Genomic DNA, 12,091 nt, shown 5'->3' on the forward strand with positions numbered 1-12,091 from the left:
TAATTGGGGTTAAGTGACTTGCCCAGGGTCACACAGCTAGTAAGTGTTAAGTGTCTGAGGTCACATTTGAACTCAGGTCCTCCTGAATCCAGGGTCAGTGCTCTATCCACTTTGCCATCTAGCTGTCCTTGTTAATTTTTTCAATTAGTTTTTTAGATGATTTCTCTTTGGTTCTCTAAGTGGACCATCATCTACAAAAAGTGATAGTTTTGTATCTTCTTTACCTTGCTTATTTCTTTGGTTTCTTTTTATATTTTCTCCATTGCTTGGGAATTATTTAAGCAATAAAGTGAAGGAAGAACCTGAGTCCTGATTATTTAACAAGTTCAGTTCTGTTCAGCAACATTTATTTGGATTGAATTAACTAATACAAATTATGCTCTTAGGAGTTTAGACCTTAAGGGTGTGTTTTTATCCAGTTATTAATTTTTAGACAAATATCTAATTAGATAGTATATTAAATAATTTAGTACAAGCACTCAGTTGAAAATCTGTAATGCTGGCCATTATTGCTGACCACCTGTTTAGAATTTGACATTCAAAAAGCAGTTTTTAGAGAATATGATTAGTATTTTAGGGGGATTAGATATACAATTCAGACCTATGATTTAATCAGTGTAAGGAACTCCTAGTGTGGAGAATCCTTCAATCAATGTCATTGGCAACTCATATATCTCTATCTCTATCTATCTGGAACTCATTATCTTTCCCCTCTAAACCCTCCCCCCTTCTCTGTTCCTCTAGTGGGCAATGCCACCCTTCTAGTCCCTTAGGCTCTCAACCTAATAGTCATCCTTGACTCCTCACTCTTACCCCCTTTATTCAATCTGTTGCCAATGCCTATTGACTTCACCTTTGTGACATCTCTCAAACATGCCCTTCTCTCCTCTGAGGTAGCCCTCAACCTGGTGTTGGCTGTCATCACCCAATGCCTTATCCCTGGACTCTTAAAATAGCTTTCCTTGTAGGTCCGTTTGCTTCAAGTGCCTTCCTTTTCTAATTCATCTTCCATTTAGCCACTGAAGTGATTTTCCTAAAACCCAAGTCCCGTCATGTCACCCCTTTATTTAAAACTCCACGATTTGGACTTCCCATGACCTCTAGGAGCAAATACAAATGTTCTTTTTGACCCATCATAACCTAGCCCTCTCCTACCTTTTTAGTTTTTTTTTTTTAAACAAGCTTTGGCCAGTTTATTAAAGAATACTTTTGTACAGTTTACTTTTCACTGGTCCGTTCTGGCATGCTTCTAATGATATCAGAATCACCTGGATCAATGAAAGCCAGTGTACAAACTCTGTAGTACTTCCTGCATGCTGTACCCAATTCAGTGTTGTTGCCACTGTAGTGATGCACGCCAGTTTTGGCCAACATAGCATAATATTCAATCTCTGATTTCCTCAAGGCTGGGCAGTGGATGGCCAAGATGACCAATTTGGCTTTGGCTTTGCCTTGTCTGATCATTTTCAGGGTCTCTTTGTAGCCTAGCACGTATTTGCCGCTTTTCATCACCAGCTGGAGCCTTGAGTTGATGGACTCCATCGACTTTTTTGTCTTCTTTGTGGCCACCATCTTCCTGCCTGCGGTGCGGGAGGACCCTCAGCCAGAGACCTGCCACCAAGATGACTGGGAAGCGAGAAAGGAAGGCCTTTTTTAGTATTCTTATACCTTACTCCCTGAAATCTCTTCAATCCAGGGACACTGGCTTCCTGGCTATTCCAGGAACAAGATACTCCATTTCTTGACTCCAAGCAATCTCTACCTGTCTCCCATGCCTTGGAATTCTCCCCCCTCTGCTCAGACTACTGACCTCTCTGGCTTCCTTCAGAAATCCCATTTTTCACTAGAAGCCTTCCCCAGACCCTCTTAATTCTAGCACCTTTTCTCTGTTTCTTATTTCCTATTTATCCTGTAGATAGCTTATCTTATAGACTTTAAGCTCTTTGAAGGTAGGAACTGTCTTTTGTCTCTTTTTGTGTCTCAGGCTCATTGTAGTGCCTAGGACATAGTAGGTGTTTAATAAATGTTCATTAGTTGATTGATAAAGATATTGAGAAGTTAAGTGATTCTTCCGTGGTCACACACAGCTGGTAGTTCTCAGAGGGAAAACTTGAGTTCCAGGTCCTCTTGACTCTTAAGGCTGTCTTGCCCATTGTGCCATACTGCCTCTTATATTGGAATAGAAATACTGTACTGAAGGTCACTTCTGTAAACTTGCAACAACTTTTGTTGTATGAAACAATTCTGGTGGTTTTGTGTGGTTTTATTTTTGTGGTAAAGAGTTTCAATGATCTATACATAATTGAGTTTTGTTTTTTTTTTTAGTGAGGCAATTGGGGTTAAGTGACTTGCCCAGGGTCACACAGCTAGTAAGTGTCCACCTAGCTGCCCCCATAATTGAGTTTTTAATCTCAGCTTTTCCAGGGCCGACCTCTGAGTTTCTGTTATGTAATCTATAAAATGATGGAGCAGGACTAGATGATCTGTGTCCCTTCTAGCTTTCAGGTCTAAATCTGTGCCCTGTGTATATAGTGGGCACTCAGTGATCGTTGAATAAATGATTTTGAGAAAATGAAACTGAATTTAGCTTCAATTTTATATGCCTAAAATTTGAAACAACACTTCCATGTACAGACACATTTTAAGAAAGGAGATAGCTTAAAGTTATGACTTATCTTGATAATAGATAAAAAGAACCACAGTGAATTTACTGATTGTTACTTTATGTGTCAGGTAGCAAATAGAAGTCATTTCAGAATGATAAAACATTATAAACAGCACACAAAAAAGACATATTTTCAATTTGTGTATTTTTGTCATCTTGTCCATAGGTAAACTATCAATGGATGTTATTTTGGCCAGATTGAAAGATCTGAACCCAGATGATCTTAGAGAAGAAATTGTCAAAGCAGGACTCAAATGTGGGCCTATTACATCAACAACAAGATTCGTTTTTGAAAAAAAACTGGCTCAGGCTTTGCTGGAAAAACAAGGAAGAGTTGAACTTTTTTCATCCCCTCCAGATCAAGCTTCAGAAAATGTTGCTATTAAACCAACAGAAACAAAACAGACTTTGAAATCTACTGTGGTAAACCCAGCAAAGCATACCAGTTTGTCTGAAGACAGAGATTTTGGTTATAATATGGGTTTGAATCCTCCAGAAGAGGATGCTTTAATTCATAAGACCTGTTCTATGCCACTTGGTGGAATGGCTGATACTGACTCACAGAAAGCTATCTCAGTGCCGTCCAAAGATCCTCCTCTGTACTATGGAGTATGTCCAGTTTATGATGATGTCCTAGCAAGAAATGGTAATTTTTAAGCATTTTTGTTTCATTACCAAAATAACCGTTTCCTTTTGTAGGATCTTCTGGTGTGTGGTTGGTTTCCTCTTGAGTTGTTTTTATTTTCCTAAAAGTACTGTATTATAGAGTGGATAAATAATTGGTAAAAGATTGCTGAGAAGATAAAATAGGAAACCTAGATTTTATTGTAAGATAAATCAATGTATAATATATCCATTATTTCAGCATTTTACAATGACAGCCCCTTTCTATCATAATTGAATGTTAGTTGACTAGAGTAAAATTTGATATAGAATTAGATTAATCATTTATGACAAGACAAATAACTTGATTACATTAGGAAAGATTTTGAAATCCTGTATGGTTATTTCTCCAATAAACTTTGATCCTTAAAATTGGGTTACTTAAAAGACCATCCAAGAAAGAACACAGGAAAATCCCATTATAACCAACTCTGTGAGAAATCCCAATTATTTTGTTGAGAAGTTTTGCAATGAGTTAATTGTACAGATGACACAGCTGATGACTGACCTCTGTAGGTAGCTTTGGCCAGTGGAAAGAAGGCTGGAAGTTCAGATCCTAGCTCTGCTGCCCCTTCCCTGTAGGACCTTTTGGGCAGATCACAGAACCACTCTTGTCTTCATTTCTTCATCTGTGAAATACAGAGGCTGGACTAGTAGATGGCTCTGAAGGACCCTGCCAGCTCTAAATCTGTGAGCCTGTTAGCTCTCTTACTCTCACATTCAAAACCTTTCTCTTAACAGACCATGAGAAGTGATTTGAACATCAAGGGAAAGGCAGAGAGGTGTAAAAGAATACCTTCATCCCTCTTCCTTTCCTCCATTAAGCTCCTAGGTCATTGTCGTCGTCGTCGTCATCATCATCATCATCTTCTTCATTCTTTAAATTTAATCTGCATTCTTAACATTTTCTCCATCGCTTTCTTAAGTATAGATACTCAACAAAACAATAAATTGAGTTCTGGTTTGTAGCATATGCCGATTGTCAAGATGTACATGTTCACACCGAAAATGTAATAATTGCCTCTCATGAGCCAGTATGAGCTGTCTTCAACACACCCTTGGTTGTAAGACAAATCATTTCAGTTAAACACCTACCATGTGCCAGGCACCATGCCAGGTGTGATGAACAGACAGAAAGACAAAACAATCTTTTCTCTCAAGGACCTCACAGTCCAGTGCAGGATGTGACCTACAAACAAGACACAAAATGTTTCTGGAAGAAGCCTTTCCGTTAATGCCAGAACCTTCCCTGTGAGACTATTTTCAGTTTATCCAGATGCATCTTATTTGTATCCTAGGTCTTTTTGGAATCATGTTTTGGTGGGTGGGTGAGGTGGTTTTTCTGGGGATTTTAAAAGTGGGAAAGCATGACTGACTGATAGGAGGAAAAGAAAGGGATTATTTCTCACTCTACTCTGAGGGCAAACAACATGTTTTGCAGTAAAAGTTGACTTTTTTGGCAGAGTCCAGAGGAAGTATTTGTTGTACTATATCTTTTTAGAAAAATTGTTTAGCTAAATTAATACTGTGAGATTTAAAATTGGATATAAGAGCATTAAACTCCCCTTTGAACTTTTCCCTTATATATCTCCCAGACCAGTAAGAAAAAGAAGCCTCTGAGCTTTAATCAGAGAGGGATTATCTTTTATTGTTTGAGGCCGTTATTAATTAGCCAACAAACAGGTGATACCAGTTAGGGAAATAGGAAAGTAGAAATACAAATGAATAATCTTAGATATAAGCTTAGTCTATGTTCTTTTATAAAACTCACCGAATCCCAAAACTGCCTGCCAGGCCAAGAACCAGAGCCAATCACCAGAAGCGTGTGCCTGCGAGACAGAGAGCCAACTTCCCGGAAGTACGACGTGGTTGGCCACACTCTCTCGGGCAGCAGCAGGCACACGGCTGTTTGTCATGGTCTCCTCTCCAAAAGGGCGGTCCTTCAAAAGCCGCTTCAGTAGTATGCGTTCAACTCTCAAATGATTCAGTAAAAAACTTCTGTTTTTTACCACAATACTGTTGTATAATGCACCAACTACTGGATTATGCATCATATTTTATTATAGAAAACTTATCTTTGTTAATAGTATTCACTATGAGTTTTTCTTTCCAATGCTTGTATTCACCTCTTCTTTCCATACTCTAGGGGCCTAATCTTTCTAATAAACTTGTATCATCATGTTATTCCCCTGCTCACGAATTTACAGTGGTTTTTCTCAAGTTCAGACTTCTTTGCCTGAACTTTCCTCTAGCTTTCAAGGCCCTCTATAACCAGATTTCTATGTGGCCATATTTATTTACTACTTCTCCCAAACATATGTCTTCTTTTCCCATTAAGTCCACCTCCAAATATACCATGCTTATATCCACTTTGGGTTTTTTTTAATAATATTTTTTTTCCTAAAAACATGTGAAAACAATTTTTAAAATAGATTTTAAAATATTTTTGAGTTCTAATTTCTTTTCTTCCCTCCCTAAGTGATAAACAATTTGATATAGGTTATACATGTGAAATCGCGCAAAACATTTCCATATTAGTCATGCTGTAAAAGAAAATACAGACTAAAAAAAAAATGAAAAAATAAAGAATTCACTTTTGTTATTTTCACTAATATTGTTCCTACTGCTTAGAGTTCATTCCCCAATCCCATCTATCTTTCAAGCACCTCCAGCCCAAGTTCTACTCCCTCTACTCCATCTACTCCTACTATCTTACTTCATCTCATTTCTTTCATCTATCCGGATCTCTTCCTTCATACTCCCCACCTCTTCAATGAATAGCATCATAGTGCTTACTATCATTCATGTGATCATTTCATGTTAGGACTAAGTACTAAGGTACATATATAGTATTGATGAATAATAATGGTATTCATTATAAATCCCTTCTTTAAAATGCCTTTGGATTCACTCTTCTTTCCATACTCATATTGTCAGCTTGGAGCAAGTCTTTCTCTTATCATCTCCTCCTGAAAGGGAGACCATTCTGTAGGCATAGCAACCAGAGTTTACTTATCTTCTGTACCTATGAAACCAAACAAATAGGAGGGTCTTTTTCTAGGTCTGTGATGAAGTAAAATGTGTTATTTAATGAATGCCACTGTGGTTCTTTTAAGAATCAAGGCAGTGGATTGAAGAGTCACAGGCATTAATCCTCAGAGGATCATAACCTAAGAGCTCTAGTGGGGATCTCAGACAGTATCTTGTCCAATTTTTAAATTTTACAGAGAAGGAACTGAAACATAGAGACATTTAGTTTCTTGTCCAAAATCTCACAAGTAGCACATAGCTTAGGCTTCTTTTTGCAGTAGGAATTTTGTTTATCTAGGACCTTTTTTCTTGCCTAGGAAAAAATGAAATTTCAGAGGAAAACTGGGAGGCTAATTTTGTTGTTGTTGTTTTTGTTTTTTAAAGTGAGGCAATTGGGGGTTAAGTGACTCGCCCAGGGTCACACAGCTAGTAAGTGTTAAGTGTCTGAGGCCGGATTTGAACTCAGGTCTTCCTGAATCCAGGGCCGGTGCTCTACCCACTGTGCCACCTAGTTGCCCCTAGGAGGCTAATTTTAAGATAAAATTTGTTTTTAAAAAGGGGGGTGCTGGGGCAGCTAGGTGGTGCAGTGGATAGAGCACCGGCCCTGGAGTCAGGAGGATCTGAGTTCAAATCCGGCCTCAGCCACTTAACACTTACTAGCTGAGTGACCCTGGGCAAGTCACTTAACCCCAATTGCCTCACTTTAAAGGGGGGGGGGCTAAGGAGTGAATTAGGTTGCTGGATTATGCTATTTCCTGTTAAATTTCATGTTTTCTTATCTAGAAAGGATTCATGTCTATGAGGATAAGAAAGAAGCTTTGCAAGCTGTTAAAATGATCAAAGGGTCTCGATTTAAAGCTTTCTCAAACAGAGAAGATGCTGAGAAATTTGCTAAAGGAATCTGTGATTATTTTCCATCCCCAACCAAAACATCCTTTCCTCCCTCTCCAGTGAAAACGGTGCCATTTTTTAATCAAGGTGGGTAAAACCATTGCTATTTATCTTTTTAAATCCTGACTTGGGGGGGGGGCACAGTGAGGGTTAAGTGACTTGCCCAGGGTCATACAGCCAAATAAGTGCCAAGTGTGTCTGAGGTTGCATTTGAACTCAGGTCCTCCTGAATCCAGGGCTGGGACTTTATCCACTGCTCCACTTAGCTGCTCCCCCATACATATTCTTAAGGGCTAAGCAGAGTGGTTCCTATAAGAGTTGTAATGGGGGGCAGCTAGGTGGCACAGTGGATAGAGCACTGTCCCTGGAGTTAGGAGTACCTGGGCTCAAATCCGGCCTCAGACACTTAACACTTACTAGCTGTGTGACCCTGGGCAAGTCACTTAACCCCAGTTGCCTCACTTAAAAAAAAAAAAAAGTTGTAATGGAAGGGTAAACTAGGTTCTGTAGTGCTAGCTGGAGCCATCCATGCCCTAGCAATCTGATTGTCCCAATCATAAAAGGAGAGTGCTTTTCCTTCTCCTCCAGACCTGTGGGATGACCCTGTTGGAGAAGTGGCTCTCACCCCTTTATTTGTTTGTCATCTGCTGCAATGAGCTGGGCCCATTCTGGAGTGGGCAAGAGGGGCTAAGAGCACTGGTCTGAGGGTGGCTTCTGTCATGAGACAAACAAGGTATACATGAAGATATTTGATATCCTGGGTAGCTGCAGACATGATGCATAGAGCCAATGGGTTAGTTAATATTGATTACAGAATTTCCTCCCAAAATTGCATATGAAATCCAAAGAGGTTGTTTCAGAACCCTGACTTTTGCCTTTTGATGATAGATGGTTTATGCTCACCTGAGTCAGAATCAGTTAACAAAGAGCGAGCAAACAGTTTTAAAAGTCCTCGTACACAAGACCTGACTTCCAGACTCCGAACAGCTGTGGAGAAGGGAGATGAAGCTGCGTTTTCAGAACTTATCTGGAATAACCCCCGCTATCTAATTGGTTCTGGGGACAACCCAACAGTAGTACAGGTGAGTCTGTTTTCCTCATGGACACTGTCAAATAAACCATTAAAACATTGCATGTTAAAGTGATCCCTTATCACCTATAATGTGACCAGGTGCATTTGCAGTGAAATGAGGGGTACTTGTTTTAAGTTTCAGATGACATATAATGTGCAGTTTTGTTGCAGGAAGGATGTAGGTACAATGTCATGCATGTGGCCACCAAAGAGAATCAGGCTCGTATGTGCCAATTGATTTTAGACACTTTGGAAAATCCTGAATTTATGCGACTTATGTACCCGGATGATGATGAGGTCATGTTGCAAGAACGTATTCGATATATTGTTGACCTTTATCTTAACACTCCTGATAGAATGGTAAGTTTGCCCCCCCTTTTTTTTTTGTTATCTTTTATGAGATTATAAACTTGTCTTGTTGTCTATGGGAAAACATTTATTGAGTGCCCATTACCGATTGTTAGGTATTTATTGTGTGCCTGTGCTGTTTCCCCATTCTGTGAGGAGTATGATGAACAAGATAAGATACAATCTCTGTCCATAAGGATTTTATAGCAGTTAAGGAGACAGGACATATACACATGACAAGAGAACTGACAAGTACCAGATGAATGGAGAGCTTAGTGTACAGTGGGGTCACTTGTGAAGAAGGTCTTCTGCAGGGAAGGTAGCTACGACAAGAATGAGGGGAGGATTTAGAGGAAAGGGTAAAATTAGGGGAGGCAGGAAAAAGGAAATGTGTGAAATAACATACAAAATACTCTTTTGTAAGCAGATACCAAAAAATGTAGAAAAATAGTGTCTCATTACCCTTGATGAGCTTTTAATTTATAACACATGTTATGCTGTTGAGAGATAGGAGATGTCTGTTAACAAACTATTTTGTTAAGGAGTTAATTCAAGAGGCAGTATAGTATAGGGGATAAAGAGCTTGCATCGGAAATCAGGAGCCCTGCCTCAGACACATACTGGCTACATGATTCTGTTAAGCTCTTGAATGCAATGAGCAACTTTAAGACAGGTAGGGGGGGCAGCTAGATGGCGCAGTGGTTAAAGCACCGGCCCTGGATTCAGGAGTCCCTGAGTTCGGATCCGGCCTCAGACACTTGACACTTACTATCTGTGTGACCCTGGGCAAGTCACTTAACCCCCATTGCCTGCAAATAAATAAATAAATAAATAAACGAAAACTCCTCTAGTTTAAAAAAAAAAAAAAAAGACAGGTAGGGCAGGTGCCAGTGTGTATTGGTAGAGGTGGTTTCATCATCTGGGAGTTCTCAAAAATAAAGACAGGTCACATCCTGTGAAAATTCATCTTATTTTAGGTCATAGGTATTTTAAGAACATGTTGCTTTGTTCTTTATAAGACTTATAAATGAATGAAAGGTTAGGGTTGTACACAAATAAAGCTTTAAATGTAACGGTAATATAACTTTCCCTCACAAAACCTCCCAGCAGGATCAGAGACTTCCCTCTTCTAACTCCAGGGCTCATTCCCCACAAAGTTTGTCTTCATTTCAGTTAGTTTCAGCATAGGAATAGGTTATTAGGGCTTATATTTGCTTTGTGGTATTATAAAAAAATGTCTAGTCTGGAGTTTTCTGGTAAAGTGCTGGATAACCATTGCTCTCTTATTGTTGGTGGATCTCTTAATTGTGGAGGGGATTGTTATCAGGAAAAGAGTTGTACATGCCAGAAATCTGTGCAGAATTTTAGACCACCAAATTATATCCTATCTTTACAGTTATCCATCAGTAAACTTTGTATCTTGAATTCACAAAGTACTTTAGTTTATCAGTTGATCAGCTAATATTTATTGAGTAACTGTTATGTGTAAGTTGCCATGGGGGGCACATGTATTTCATGACTTTTTTTTTTGCGGGGCAATGGGGGTTAAGTGACTTGCCCAGGGTCACACAGCTAGTAAGTGCCAAGTGTCTGAGGCCGGATTTGAACTCAGGTACTCCTGAATCCAGGGCCGGTGCTTTATCCACTGCGCCACTGAGCCACCCCTATTACATGACATTTTAACATTGTAATTTTTTATTCTTAAAGCAGTTCTGAAGCAACTAATATTTAAATGGAAATGTTAAAGTGTGTCTTTGCCTTTATTTTAGGGAAATGATACTCCTTTGCATTTTGCTTGCAAATTTGGGAATGCAGATGTGGTCAATGTACTTGCTTCACACCCTGGTGTTATAAAAAATCCCAGAAACAGACATTTACAAACTCCTGAAGATGTAAGTTAACCATTAAATTTCATAGTTAATTGCAATATTATTTGTTTATGAACCTGACCATGGACTGCTTTTGGTATGTGAAGCTTTTGCTCATTGGTACAGTAGGACAAACACTAAGCATTTTTCATTGTTGGTAATTGATGACATTGAGATGCCCATACTCTTATCATATCATATCATACCAGCATTTATTAAGGACCTCCTGTATTCAGGGTGCTTATCAAAGTGATATAGGTACGGAAACAAAAAAGTAGTCTCTGTCATTCAGTCATTAAGCATTTATTAAGCACCTCTGTGCCAGCCCCTGTGCTAAGCACTAGGGATACAAAGAAATGGAAAAAACGGTCCCTTCTTTCAAGGAGCTCACTCACTCTGTAATGGGGGAGATGACAAGTAAACATCCTAGGAACTCGATACAGAGTAAATTATGGGGAGTATATGCATATATGTTTATTAATATATGTGGAGTGGCTCATGCTACTTTGCATCGGCAGCCCTATGTGGTTTCACTTCCATGGAACAACATGCCCCTCCCAGGATGAGCCTCTTCCCTTCTAAACTTTAGCACCATGCTGCTAACTCAGTCTCTCAGTCCTCTCTCCCCTCTCATTGAAGGGCTAGAGGACAGAGTACCAAACTCTTCCCGATGCCTTTCTTTATTAAGGGTAGAAACTAGACTCATACTTCACTCCACTTTGGAATGGCTTTTTTGCCTGGTTTTGATTCCAGGAAACAAGATACCTCTTCTGGAATATTCTCCCTCTCCCTCTTTTGTTGCCTCCTTTTGGGTCTTGTCTCCCCCTTTAGACTATAAACCCCACGAGGACAGGAACTGTCTTCCTTTTTTGTTAACTTAGTCCCAACCCTTCACACAGTGACTGGCACATAGCAGGTGCTTAACAAATGTTTATTGGATTGGATTAGTGATCAGTAAAGGGAAGATACCAGAATTAATAGGAATAAGGAAAGGTTTCCTATAGAAGGTGAGAGTTTGAGCAGGGCTTTTAAGGAAGCCAGGAAGTAGAGATGAGGGGTAAGAGGCTTGGGGGATAGCCTGGAGGTCAGTGGTCACTGGACCATAGAGTATATCGGGTGGGGGGTGGCAATTAGGAAGGATTTTGGCCACCAAACAGAAGGTTTTATATTGATCCTCGAGGTTTTTGGGTTTGGGAGTTGGTTTTTCGTTTGTTTTTGAGGGAAGGTGGTGACATGATCAGACCTGTGCTTCAGTAGTTACTTAGACAGCTGAGTGGAGGATAGGTTGGAATGGGGAGAGATTTGAGGCAGGGAAATATCCAGCATCTGCAATAGGTCAAGTGTGAAGTGATGAGGGCCTGCATTCTAGGGTGGGTGGCAGTGTCAGAAGAGAGAAGGGAAACATTCAAGAGATGTTATGAAAGCACAGTCAGTAGTCCTTGACAACAGTTTGGATGTGGGATGGGAGAGATGATGAGGAATGGAGGCTGATGCCTGAGGATGAGCCTGGGTGACTGGCACTTGGCTCCCAGGATTATTGTAAGAATCAAGTGA

General features: G+C 39.7%; 2 protein-coding genes across 2 annotated transcripts in view; one reads left to right on the forward strand and one right to left on the reverse strand.

Annotated features, from left to right (window-relative positions):
• ANKLE2 (ankyrin repeat and LEM domain containing 2) overlaps positions 1 to 12,091 on the forward strand; it is a 45,240-nt gene that overhangs the window by 13,519 nt on the left and 19,630 nt on the right. The window contains exons 2-6 of the mRNA XM_043974700.1: positions 2,832 to 3,311; positions 7,142 to 7,336; positions 8,138 to 8,331; positions 8,493 to 8,681; positions 10,439 to 10,561. Coding sequence (XP_043830635.1) covers positions 2,832 to 3,311; positions 7,142 to 7,336; positions 8,138 to 8,331; positions 8,493 to 8,681; positions 10,439 to 10,561 — 1,181 coding nt within the window. The remainder of the gene's footprint in view (positions 1 to 2,831; positions 3,312 to 7,141; positions 7,337 to 8,137; positions 8,332 to 8,492; positions 8,682 to 10,438; positions 10,562 to 12,091) is intronic.
• Positions 1,219 to 1,643, reverse strand: LOC122734030 (60S ribosomal protein L30-like). The gene has a single exon (XM_043974707.1). It carries the CDS (start codon positions 1,570 to 1,572, stop codon positions 1,219 to 1,221), a length of 354 nt encoding a protein of 117 aa, XP_043830642.1. The 5' UTR covers positions 1,573 to 1,643.

The sequence above is a fragment of the Dromiciops gliroides genome, chromosome 1 (genome assembly GCF_019393635.1).
Source record: "Dromiciops gliroides isolate mDroGli1 chromosome 1, mDroGli1.pri, whole genome shotgun sequence".
Lineage (NCBI taxonomy): Eukaryota > Metazoa > Chordata > Mammalia > Microbiotheria > Microbiotheriidae > Dromiciops > Dromiciops gliroides.

Excerpts from the sequence above, each read along its gene's own strand:
- LOC122734030 (XM_043974707.1), bottom strand. The coding sequence starts at position 1,572 with ATGGTGGCCACAAAGAAGACAAAAAAGTCGATGGAGTCCATCAACTCA.